This window comes from Exophiala viscosa (assembly GCF_022695815.1).
Source record: "Exophiala viscosa unplaced genomic scaffold EDD37scaffold_4, whole genome shotgun sequence".
NCBI classification, from domain to species: Eukaryota; Fungi; Ascomycota; class Eurotiomycetes; order Chaetothyriales; family Herpotrichiellaceae; genus Exophiala; species Exophiala viscosa.
The window spans coordinates 801,549-814,169 of record NW_026944356.1 but is presented as its reverse complement, the minus strand read 5'-3'; the positions used below and the strand labels follow the sequence as shown (position 1 = coordinate 814,169).

Sequence of the window (12,621 nt, the reverse complement as noted above, 5' to 3'; positions counted from 1 at the left end):
CGATCTCAGAAAGGAACCATGTGTCGACGAATAGGGCAGGTCAATGGCGGGTGAGGTTGCAGCCGTTGCCACAGTTCATTGACTAGCACAGTACCTAAGTAGGCACTTGTAAGTAAGCTTCGAGAAAAGAAGAATGTTATGGCCGCCATATCCGGACTTTATATAAAAGGTACCTGCATCGTGGCTTCTTGCCCAATACTTTGATTCGACGCTATGCACGTGCCCAGCCGTTGAAACACGTGCATAACCGTTGAAGAATTCTATAGCAAATGCATTCATGCCTATAGGCTTCGCGTTCCCGACTAAATACTGTACTACTGTAGTGCTGATATCCACCCATGGTACCCTGCATATCGAAGCGGGAACGTTTCCTGCCACAAAGAATGCCTTATGCGAGCACGACCGACATTGCGGATACAATACACATATTCGCAACAGCTCCGAGGCCGGCATCAATACCGTTTACCATATCCTAAGCGAGCTTCTGCTACCACGGACACCTGTGTGACACCTCAAGACTCATTGGAAGAGGTCCAATTTCAAATATCACTTCGTCCTCACCCACCTAGTACCAAGTCATAGACATATTCACAACTCCAATCCACCTTGGACTTCTCCTTGCGTAACTTCGCATTTTTCAGTCTGAAGGGTGACATCGAACGCTTGATACGCACCCTTAGAAATTTCATACTTCTCATCCAGCCAGGGAATCTTTCCCATGGTAATAATAAAGTTCGACTCCATTCGTGTCCGGACCGGTTCGCTGTACTCGTTGTGTACGGCTTTATCATACTCGACGACAGGCTTACCGAGCTTTTGACGAGTACGACAGATAATAATGCGCCTTAGGAGAGGACACTGCCAAATCACAGAACCACTCTGGAAAGGGTCATTGGAAAAGGTGGTCAGTAATACAATATGTGTAAGATGTGAGCCTAGGGATAAAGCTGGTACGCTTAGATGGAGTGCAGCCTTTGGCGAATGTGCACAATCAAGGAGGAATATTCGTCAAATATGTGTTTCAATCTACGAGTTTGGTTGAGTATCTAGCTACTCGGAACCGGTGTATGGGTATTTGAAAGCAGACTGCTCCGTTCCACCTTCGTTCCTCTTAATACGTGTATGTTCGTAATCTTCCCGGCCCGTCGTGCCATGTCGTGTCTTTATGTTAATCCATACCAGCTTCCGCACATCTTACTACCCAGTGTCACTCCTCGATTTCGGCAAAGGCACTTCGCCATGTGCCGCCTTTTCCACAATGACACTGTCCTCAAGATCCTCATCTTCCAGCCCCTCATCCGTCATCCTGACTTCGTCGTTTTCGTCTTTGTACGCATAACTACCGCCGTATCTGTCCCTTTCCCGCTCCTTTGCTTTGACCTCCTCGGTGTTGTAATCGGGCTTCTCCCACTCGTCGCCCACCTCTCCGTACGTGATGCCGCGATCCTTGCCTAAAAAAGTCGGCCCGTCACTGGCATGATACCAGCCTTGATCAACCCACGCTGTCACACATTCCTTGGCCTGCTCGCCGAGGGCGTAAAATCCAGGGTTCTCCCTCGGAATGAACATGGAAGTATGCGCCGTCGTCTCGTCCACGGCTTTGTCATTGATCGTCTTGATCCATTTAAATCCATCGCCAGCCTCGATCGCTTTGGTTCCTTTGCCGTCCTTAGTGACAGTGACCGGCAGATTGCAGAATGTCCGTTCACTCCCAGCCACACTGGCCGTAATGCCATACCCTTCTCGCGCACCCCGTCCCAAATTGGAGTACAGGTTCGCACAGCCGCCACCACGCTCCTTGAAAGCTTGCTCGACACCCTCGACCCTCTTGCGTAGGTACTCGGGCTTGAAAAGCTCTCCCACGAACAGCAAGTGGTCACTGGCCCATTGCCAGCCAGCAGTAAGCTTTTCGCGTTGCGAGTAGAGCGCTGCTGCACCGCCGGCGACAACCGCGCCGGCAGCACCTGCAAACATGGCATATTTGCCCCACGATTGCCATTTGGGCGTTGCTGCTGCATCTGCTGTGGCGGAGGTCGGCGCAGGAAGGGCAGCAACAGGCTTGGACTTGGAGGACGAGGCTATATTTGGTTCTGATTTCGAACCCCAGCCAAATATGGATGCAACTTCGGTGTAGGTATTGTAGGCGTTGGCCACGACTTTATGACCTCCCTCTAGCCCGTGGGCGACCATACCAGGCGCAAGCCCAAGATAGGGTGTGTCGAAGGCTAGTATTCCCTGAATGTGTGGGAACATGAAGCCGGTGGGGTGGGAGCTATCATTTTGCTCGGACGGGGTAGGATGAGACGTAGAGGTTGTTGAGTTCAGGGTTGTGTTCGAGGGGAAACTCGGCGTGCTGACATTCTGGCGTGAGGCCGTGCTGGGAATTGGTTGATCACTGGAGAGTTGTATATATGTCTCTGCCGCTACAATGCCGCCCATAGAATGACCGAGCAGCATGACATGGATCGATGGGTCGATTGTTGGCGAGGGAGTAGAGCGAGCGACCTCCAGGTCGATGACTTTGTTCTGTAGCCTATAGATCCCGTCCCGTCAGTGTGTCTTTCAATATGTGGCTGTCCTGATTGTTACCATTCTTTGAATCGTGCCACGCAGTCCTTCAAGTCGCCTCGGGTCTCAAACCTGGGATAGGTCAAGGCGATAACGTCGATGTTGGGAAGCGCATGGCTGACCAATGCGCGGAGGTGCTCGGGAAAGGTAGCAAAGGTGTCATCACCACCCTAAAAGAGGATCGTCAGCACCAAGCCATGAGAGATGGAGGGCTGCGCGCAAACAGGTTGTCACAATTATCACAAGCTAACAAGAGGACGTACCTTGAATCCGTGGATGAATACAAGAAGTAATGTCTTGCGCATCCTTGCAGGGTAAGTGGTCCAAGTGATGCTGCATCATTCGGTGCGGGCAATCATGTATAGTTGATCATCTTTGTCACAGACCTCGAGGCGGGGAGCTGTGATTCTGTTTGTTGACTTCACTTCACTTTGAAGTGGCCGGCAGTCCAAGTTCTGGTCTCAAATCTCAGAATACTAGACATGACGTCTACCTGGTAGCGGCCGACGACTCAGTAGGTCACGTGATGAACAGGAAAGCGCATCACCATAGGTCGCTTTCATGGACAAATCAATGTCTGAATCGCAACAGCGTACAATTCTGTCACAGCCTGATAGTTATAACATCGTAGTAGGTATTCTGATGCTGGGTGACCGTATGAGGTAATATGATAACTACTGACCTGGTGGGATCGAGGATGACTGCAATGATATGGGGGACAAGTTTATTTTGCTAACTTCTTGCCTCTTGTCTAGACCAGTCTAACAGGGTAACCCGGCCAGAGTATGGTTGAATCATCTACCTGTACATGTGCCTTATCCTCTTTTGAAACGGATGGTATGCCAGCACCCGATATGTTGCCATGTTTGATGTCCGTCCTACCCAGCCGCTGAATTCCTAGATATGCATCGCTAATAAACTTCAAGTGTAATCCCGCCCAGCGCTATGCATAAACCCTTCAATTTTGTGGACAAGTGTTGAAAAGAAGAAATGTCAAAGGAACTTGAACGCTCTGACTTAGAACGGGTATTGCTGATGAGTAAAAGGGGTAGAATTGCTCCGGTGCCATCCATCAGGTTGCATAAAAGGAAGAGGTCCCGTGTGACGTTCAGAAATAGTCTTGCTCAAGGGTTGATAATGAATCTGATCGTATGGAACATTTCTGACAGGCGCTTGGAGGGTAGTAGAAGGCGGTGGAATCAACAACGTGTTGACATGCCGTACAGGGCGATAGGGCGACGTCCGATGAGTTAAAAAGTATGAAGGGGAAAGTCCCGGGAGTGTAGGTGTGGAGGCATTGAAGCCATTCGACGGCGACGTATGAGCTGAAGGATAGTTTGATGCCGACCTGGAAGCGTCACCGAGGTTGGGTATCGGGGTTTGAAATAGATTCTGAGGAATCGCCGAGATGGGAGTCACAGGATGGGAGTAGGCAGCTGATGTGTTTGGATAGACGCTTGCCATTGCTCGATTCACCGGCATTGACAAAGGAGCCAGTTGAGGTAGGGCGAGCTGAGTAGGAGGGAGTCCAGATGACGAATGAACTCTTGAAATATCCAGCCGCGGGATATCCAGTGACGTTGGAGTCAATCTGGCATCCGCAAAGTTGCTGTTGTTCTGGACTGAAGGAATTCTGAGACTGTTCGGGAGGTATTGGTGCGAATTGGTAGCGTTCAAGGCTGCTCCTTGCATCGGAACAGGATACTGCTGCTGCTGCCTTTTCGCAGGTGGAATATCCGCTGAGAGGTCCGCACTTCTCTTTCGTGGTTCAGAGTGGTTATTTGATACGTATGGTTGTTGCCTTAAGGGCGAATTTGGTAGTTGCAATGCGGAAGGCAGTGGCTGTGGTAGGGTCGGATATTCACTGTGTGATGAGGCCGACCTGGTAAAGGGTGTGGCGGCGTGACGAGGTGATGGTGGGGAGGGTAATTTGTGAGAGAAGCTCTGCGATGTTGGTGTGACCGGAGCCGTTCCTTTGCCCTCACGCACCGAAGGCAGTTGTGAAGCTTTGTCATAGAACGCGCCAAACCTGCCCAGTTTGGTCTTCCACTCATTCCACTCTTCGGCCGAGGCATACAACTCGTATCGCATGTTGCTGAGGAATTCGACTTCCATGATATGGATTTCGGTAACAGAAATGCCAGAAACCTCTGCCCAGGTCTTGTTGGTATATGTATTGTCGTCCAGAAATTTGTTGCCCAGCATCAAAGCAATCGTCAGGAGTCTAAACTCGCTCCCTCGCTTGCCGCTGACTGTTGGGTTGAATTTCTTAAGCCGGTAAATGAACATCAATGCCAGCAAAACGACATTCTTGCCAACTTGGGTGGTGCTGATGATTGTGGTCACCCACTTCCTGAAACCAATCGTCGGAGTAGCATCGGAGAGCAGGCCTTTGTCTGTCGGCTTGTCAATTGGTAAATTTTCTGCATATTGTAACGTGTCTGCAGTCTCGAACCAGAATAGAGAGGTGATTTCAGCGGTGAACTCTGCTAGACTGCCCTTGCTCTTGTTGACTGATTCTGGAATCTGCAGATGTGGTGCAATAGAAGTGACGTTGTTTTGCTCCGCGGCCTGGCGGTTGTAAAGGCTGGACTCAGAAATAGGCATCGACGTGTAAGAACTGCCATTCGAGGTTGTGCTCGACTCTCGGTATTGCTGAGAGGTACCAGGTCCAGCCCAGGGCAGATCTCGGTCTTGTTGGGAGAGGTCGCTCACGGAGCTTGCGTAGCTGCTTCCTAGATTGCCCCAGTTCATGTTCTTCGATCCAGGTGGCGTAGGTAAGCCACTGGTGAAGTAATTATCAGTCTTGTCCCAGCTCTTGGATCCATGTACCGAAGGATGGTCGTAGGCTTGCCTTGAGGAGGATCTCGACCAATCCAGGCTCTCAGCACGGTGCTGAACGGCAGACATGGACGACATGAGACGGGGACTGTTCGGTACGGAGAAGGTCGACAAAGGTTTTGACGATCAGGTATTATTCATCGATGGCAGCGACGTTGTCGGCATGAACTTGTCGACGGGAGTGAAGGATCGATACAAGGTGTGGCGATGTGTTCGATGAGGACAGATGGTGAGGCTCGATAGGCGGTGCTAACAACAGAAAACATCGCAGACAAGTAAGGATCAGAAAAGGGATTCAACGAGTAAAGAGGATGGTAGTTGATGTTTGGGAGGGTTTGGAATGAAGACAATATTGATGAAGGGTTGGTGGACCCTGTGGTATGTTTTTCGGTAGCAGTCGACCTTCACCACCAACGCCTCCTCAAACAGAGACTGTGCGAGCACCAACCCAATCAAGTGAGGTATGCTGGAGCAAGTGAGGTCCCAGATATGACAAGAATATGATTAATGGTTAATACGCGGTCAGCCGAACAGCAAGCCAGGGTAGACTTTGGTGGCTGCACTGGATAGTTTGAACTGATCGACCTGTATTTGCATCAATACTCACACGGCCTTGTCTTGGATCCAAAGGCGGTTCGAGGCTCGGCCTCTTTGATGTCAGGGCCCCAGCCTGGGCAAGTGATAAGCCGATGCCCGATGCAGGGAGACGACACAAAAAGAAGGAAGCAGTCAGTCAGTCAAAAAAAAGGGACAGGCAAACCGCAGAAAGGAAGCTACGACGACTGGGTTGCAACGCGCGGCCGGGCCAATGAAGACAAAGGGGGGCCAACGGGAACAGCAGGAAAGAAGGATGGAGCGACAGGACACACTGGCGTAATAATCATCTCGCAAAGTGGACTAAGACGGGATGGTGGAGGGAAAAGAGGGCATGGAATGTGATGGGGATGGATGGTTTTGGAAAGGAAAAAGAGGATTTGCTAGGATGCAGATGGATGGATGGATGGATGGATGGCGGACGGAAAGCGAAGAGGAGAGCAAAAAACACAAAAAGATCAGAGGCCAAACGGGGCTTGGGCACGGGAAACGGGGGCAGTTGGGAGGTTTGACGCGGCGACACCCAAGTCAGATGTGACGGTGATGAACGCGCCATGGTCACGACTGAATGCTGCTATGCGACGCGAGAGTCTAGGAAAAGCCATGGCCACTTCACTTGACTGAACCCGACAGGTTTTAGCCCGATGTGTGTGGTATCCAAAGGGTTGAGGGTCATGGTCATGGCTAGCTAGCTTCGTATGGGTATTTTTCTGGGCCCCGAAGCAGCATTAGTCAAGGGCAAAAACGCAGGAGCCTTTGGGAATATCCTAGTGAACCACTGACCAGAATCTCAGCTGTTTTTGACTCAGACCCATGACGCTTAGAGCATAGGTAGGGGGGCCAGTGGTTAATTCTGAACCACCAAGGCCAAAGATGCACGACGACGATGATGAGTGGAGTGAATCAGAAGATAGTGCCGCCCGGATGCTTTTCAAGGCCAAAGGCGCACGCGGTTTGCCGACGCCATCGTAATCCGCCAGACTCCGTACTACGGCGTATCATCGTCTAAGCCCGAGCACAGCACAGTCTTCGTAAAGAGTGGGTGCGGGAACAAGACATCCATGACCAAGTATACCTGGTAATTCGGGATATCTGGGTTTTTCCACCTGTGTCAACGACTTGGGCGCGTGCAGCAGTGCCAATGGACCCAGCCTATGAGACAGACTGGGGCCTGTCAAGGGCAAATTTTCCAATCTATCCCACGAAGGAATGCGCATAATATTGCGTATGTGTGGTGAAACTGTGCAATAATAATTACCAGTAGTCGGTGTCAGTTGTCTGCCGCCAATAAAGTCTCATCGTCACTGGTCAACGACGGCAAGAAGGGATACTGCAGCGCTAAGACGCGAAAGGATGACCTGAGGAGCGCACGGCCTGGTCTGGACAGACTTATGCTGCGTGCATCAGCCTCAAACTTGCGAAAGCGGAATGGTTTGAGCTTGCGAAGCCCTGCTGCTTGTCAGGGAGGCCACGACTGCAAGCGCATAATCGCTGTGGGTTGGCAACTTGATGGGTGTTTGATAAACCCTGCCGCCCTGTCAGTCTGCCAGGGAAGGAGAAATGCAAAGAGGCCGAACGCAGCCCGTCATACTTTGGGATCAGCAGTGTGGTTTTGATTTGGGGGGAAATGTAAGGTAGGTTGCAAAGGCCTGTTTTACTTGCCGAACTAGTTCGTGACCGCGTAAGGGCCAACGCCCGTCGGAGGAGCAAAGGGGGGACCGTAGTAGTACGGCAGCGATGTTGGAGGATCGTCCAGCGGTCATCCAGAGCAGGCAGGCCAATAATAATAGTGTTGACTCTATCTGGTTGTTCAGAGGCAAGCATCAACGCTATGTGGGTTAGAAGGGTACGAGTAAGGATGGCAATAAGCCGGACGACAATCTAGGAAATGTCCCCAAGGAGCACTGACTGACGCTTGTACAAGGAAGGAGGTCAGGCCTCACCAGAATGCAAGAATATGCGCGGTGTGGCCGACGGTGACAGTGGCCTTTTCCTGGTTGTTCTGTGGCGGTCTGACCAGAAGTGACAGGCACAAATTTTATGCCCGAATTCGTTGATTCTTACTGGTCTTTTGGGGGAGTTTGCTCGCCCAGAACCTAACCGATGTACAGGATCCGTAGCTGGCGCAGAGTCCCATCAAGCAATAATAATAATGCATCACCCGGGCCAGCCACATATCCCAAACGAAGCTGTGAGAGTTCGGATTTCAAAGTCTCAATGGTGGAGCATGACACAGTACAGTCCCGCGTCTGCAAAAGAGCAACGACATTATTTGTGGATAGTTTCAGTCATGCTTCTTGTCACGATCATCAAGAGAATTGATTGTTCGGACTGCAAACGATTTGCTCAGGATGACTTTGGCTCAAGCCGCACCTCGCTTGTCTAGAATGATACCTGCAAGTGGTTGGTTTCGCCCGTCCCACCAAAGACTTGAACGTACGAATAGCCGGGGCAGTGTCCGGTCGGGGATCGCTCAATAATTACTGTACGGAGCATACGGAGCAGTAGAGGATAAAATAACGATGATACAGAGGGCCGTCGCGAAGCTCGGATCAGATCATTGTTGAGCAAGAAAAAAGCTTTGAACCAGGCCTAACCGAAGGAGCGACATCTTTCCGCGTCTTACAGACGGACAAGGCAAGTCTGGCAAACGGGTGATTACTTCAGGGATACGGATGGAAATTGAGTGATGTTTTTGCCGTACGAACAAGGCCTGCACCACGTTAGGTAGGTCGAGGCTGTGGACCGTATAGCGGGGATCAAACATGAATAGACATGACTACAGGTTACGAATCATGCTGGCTGTGCGTCGCCGTAACGATGCACTCAGGCTGGGTCTCGGCGCTGCTGCTTACGGAGCCCGGCTAAGGAGTTGTGTATGATTGTCTCAACTGTGGCGGTAAAAGGAGCCGAAGGGGCGCAATGATGGCTTCCGAGTATACACAACTATCAAGATTCTAGAGAGCAATGTCTCATCCGTGCGCTTGTGCATGTCTGATGGCTCAAAATCTCAGGCCGGTGTACACATTTTTAGGTGGTGATGCATGACGGTTATGGACTCCGTATAGGCCGTCCGCAGGCAGCATTTGTGCCTGGTATTGTCCAATAGGAGCAGATGGGTATCGAGTAATATGCTGGCCAAGTGGCCGATTGACAGTTCGAGTCTCTGAATTTGTGGTTGGTGGTGTGAGGTGCTGCGACTTCCCTGTGTCGTTGTTTCCGTACGACTACTCCGTACCCTGGCAACTAACGTTATAATTCGGCGCCAGGATCTTTTGCGATTTTCATCCTTGCCTCAGAAAAAGACCCATTCCGAGAAGTGGCCCGGCATGGAACAGATTTTGGCGAGGCACCAAAGGCTAGCGATGCTACAGGAGATGTGAACTCAGAGGAAAAAGTTGACAGCAGCCGATCTAACCCTGGATTGAACATCGCAGCAACCCAATGAAACTTCTTTTAGGTGATTCATCCGGAAACTTCGCTAGGCCTGCACATCAATCTTTTTGCTTCAGGTCGAAGTACGGATCTCCGTAGTCGAACCACTTTGCGGATGTCTTTGGACAGGTCTCATTGCAGGCGCTTTTTAGGGGGATTTGCAGAAGTCAAAGTTCCAAGCGAGAGAGAGGTAGCATGATCGAATGAAGTAGTTGTTTAGGGTTAATTCCGAGCAAAAGAAACGCAGACATGCCGGTTTCTTGTCAGTCTTCGAATGCTCCCACCGCCATGGACAAATCAAGCCGAGCATGAATACGGTGTGCCCCACGACTCTCAAGTCACGCTTGCGCCCAGCATTGACCGGGTCCAGCACACAAGCGAGGTCAACCGGCACCTGGGGTCCGAAAGACCTGGCAGTTTCTGGGTTCCTTGACACACCTTGACACCTCAAAAGGCTGGCCAAAAAAGCCCAACCGGCAAGCCCTGGGAAAACTTTAACTGATGTCTCGTTTCGCAATTACACATGTGTCGGGGCAACACACGCCATGCAGTGATGATGTCTCGCGCCGACAGCCACAATCAAATTCTGGAATCATGTCCACATCGGTAAGGGAGATTCGTGAGCGATGATAGAATAACGGAGTTCAGACCATGGTTCCGCTTCCAGGAAGTACCGGATGCCATGGGGCGCGGCAACATCTTCATGAATTTGGACGACGATCAAGTCTATCAAAAAGAGGCTCGCTAAAGAAGCTGTCAGTGACCCCACCGGCCGAAGCTTGCGAGTTGCTTTGCTTCAGACTTCAGAATCGACGAGGATAGTGTGGGCAAGAAAACCGAACTAACTATTGTAAAAGGCTGTCTGACGTGGAGACAATCAAAATGTTCCAGGGCCAGGATTCCGTGTTGCAGTGAAAGTTGCCCGGATACGACCTTGACGGTCAACGTCATGGTTAAGGCCTCCCTCTGTCAGACATGTTTAGTATTCTTATTCTTGCCACTTTTTTGTTCTTCGCCGTTTCCTTTTCAACTGCGGGGCTTGCTTGCTGCTGCCTGCGCCTTTCTTTCTCTTTGCCCCCTCGCTTATCATCCCTTCACCACTGCTCGTATCACTCTAGCTGCGCCTCTCATCGTTAGACAAGCACGCGAAACCTGACCGTTGCAAGCCTCACCACATGGGATCGCCGTCCTGATCATATCAATCTAATTGTCCGTCCGGTGCGAACCCGGCCCTTGTGACACAAATGATATCTCTTCTGCACAATTGCTCCTGCACACTGCACATCTCGACCGGTCAATGTTCACCAAGGTCGCCGTTGACAACAGTCAGTCCATCGGAGCGACTACTACAGGGGTGGCTTTAGTCAACATCTTTGGCCCCGCCCATTCGTGATTCTCTATTTGCAAGGCACGCTCCATTCTGTCACTATTTGATGCGCCTCCTGAGTTGCAGAAGTCTGAGAAGGGACAGCAAAAGTCACGCATAAATGCCTCGGTTCTGGTAGGTCAATGATCTCTGGACTTTTATGGAATCGTGGTATAACGCCGACCGGTACTAACATACAATGATGCCTGATCCCTTCTTTGAAAAGTACGACTCAAGATACTATCGGAGGACTCCTGCTCTCAGCATGGTTCCTGGCATGGTCATCGAGAAGTACGAGTACGTATCCATGGTCGCAAACGGGGTTGATCGTCTTTCCCTGTCCTGTCCTGTCTTTGCGTGAAATGGCTATCCACACTTGACTACTTCTTCGTCCCTCCGCTTGTTCTGACTTAACCCTGGGCTCTATTATCAGAATTTGCACACAACCGCACTCGAGATCGACATGCACTTTAGCATGTCTCCTGGCTGCTATAGCTCACTTTCGGCAAGCGAATGCTTACCGCCTGATGACCGAGGACTCTGGACTAAACATCACGAAGCCAACACCTGAGCCCTTCGGACTGTACAACTCATCCTTCCAAAGTCTGACTAGATCCTCGCGCCATTTGCGCGGTCTAGTGAGTAGCTGGATCATGAGTGGGGCTACTAGTCATCCACGGCCAGTACGAGTAGCATGATCTTATCTCTGGATGATCTGCCTTCAATATCGAGTCGATGATTCAAAGGAAGGCTCCTCGTTCAACAACTTGATGGCGACATTCGCCCATCTTGGCGCGTCCTGGTTTTCGCACGTTTCCTGTGCCGTAAGGTGTCAGGCGCACTAGTCCCGCAGATCAACAGCGGTAGATTTTTTGACAAGAGTTCTCGCATCAAATTAAGAAGTGCACTGTGGAAGTGCCAGGACAATATTACGGAATATCGTCGTGCACCATCAAACATACTCCAAGATGTGGATTCATGTTTTCGTTAGTCATGGTCAAGTGAGCAAAAGGTGGTCCGTTGACAGCTGAAGCAATATTGATTTATCCCCGCCAATCCTAGGAGATCGGCCGGTACTAACAAGCACTCATATGCACACACTTTACTACGGCATTATGGTACTGTACTCCGTACCACCGCCCAGGGTCTGTGATAGCTGACCATCTATTTGTGGTTAGTGCCCCGATCGAACACGAAGGATGTCAAGGCCTCCTAGCGCTCAATAAAATCATGCAGGAAGATCGCTGAAATCTTGATCGACTCTCGGAACCCGAACCATTGGAAACAGAGCTAACGTCACGACATATCCTTGAGTTGCACACGGTCAACTACTCTTGCAGCCTCTCCACCGGCTAAGCTGTGTCGAACTGTTCGATCCTTCGCACCAAAGAGACTTAATAAAAAATCCTTATTGCAGAATCGGAGCTTTCCATATGCTGATAACAGCCTATCATTATCCTTGGTGCTCGAGCTAGACAAGCCACCTTCTCGATATATTTCATGCCGCGTTCCCCATCGAAGTATCAGACCGCTCTGCAGACATTGGTCTAGAGGGTGCGAATGCCTAGAGTCTTTCCCTTCATATTCGGCAGGGATTGTGTATGATTTGACCATGCATTCACGTCGCATCAGAGTGTCGTCTACTATGATGCACCCTTGCCGCGCACCCATGATTCTAACTGCTTCAGGCAGCAGGAGAGTTTGACTGTCTTCACACATTTTTGGGTGGGTCTCGGTCTTGTGTCTTGTCGACATTCGCACACACCCGTGCGCACACTACCTCAGCCGTTTCGGAATCCCCCGGATGTCCTCCTGAC

At 50.7% G+C, this 12,621-nt stretch overlaps 2 protein-coding genes across 2 annotated transcripts; both read right to left on the bottom strand.

Moving 5' to 3' along the window:
* Positions 1-1,003: 1,003 nt before the first annotated feature.
* On the bottom strand, positions 1,004-3,021 carry EDD37DRAFT_628353 (uncharacterized protein). The gene is made up of 3 exons (XM_062816431.1): positions 2,832-3,021; positions 2,590-2,738; positions 1,004-2,533 (listed from the first exon to the last, which is right to left on the bottom strand). The coding sequence occupies exons 1-3, from the start codon at positions 2,871-2,873 to the stop codon at positions 1,198-1,200; spliced, it is 1,527 nt and encodes a 508-aa protein (XP_062670800.1). The 5' UTR covers positions 2,874-3,021; the 3' UTR covers positions 1,004-1,197.
* Positions 3,022-3,585: 564 nt separating this feature from the next.
* On the bottom strand, positions 3,586-5,487 carry EDD37DRAFT_657365 (cyclin-domain-containing protein; the record flags this gene model as incomplete). Its single annotated transcript, XM_062818890.1, has 1 exon — positions 3,586-5,487. One exon carries the CDS (start codon positions 5,485-5,487, stop codon positions 3,586-3,588), a length of 1,902 nt encoding a protein of 633 aa, XP_062670799.1.
* Between the last annotated feature and the right edge of the window lie 7,134 nt (positions 5,488-12,621).

Bases quoted from the DNA above. Each gene is read 5' to 3' on its own strand.
- EDD37DRAFT_628353 (XM_062816431.1), bottom strand. From the start codon at position 2,873: ATGCGCAAGACATTACTTCTTGTATTCATCCACGGATTCAAG. The intron at 2,739-2,831 runs GTACGTCCTCTT...ATCCTCTTTTAG, and splicing joins TATTCATCCACGGATTCAAG to GGTGGTGATGACACCTTTGC. The intron at 2,534-2,589 runs GTAACAATCAGG...CGGGATCTATAG, and splicing joins GTGGCACGATTCAAAGAATG to GCTACAGAACAAAGTCATCG.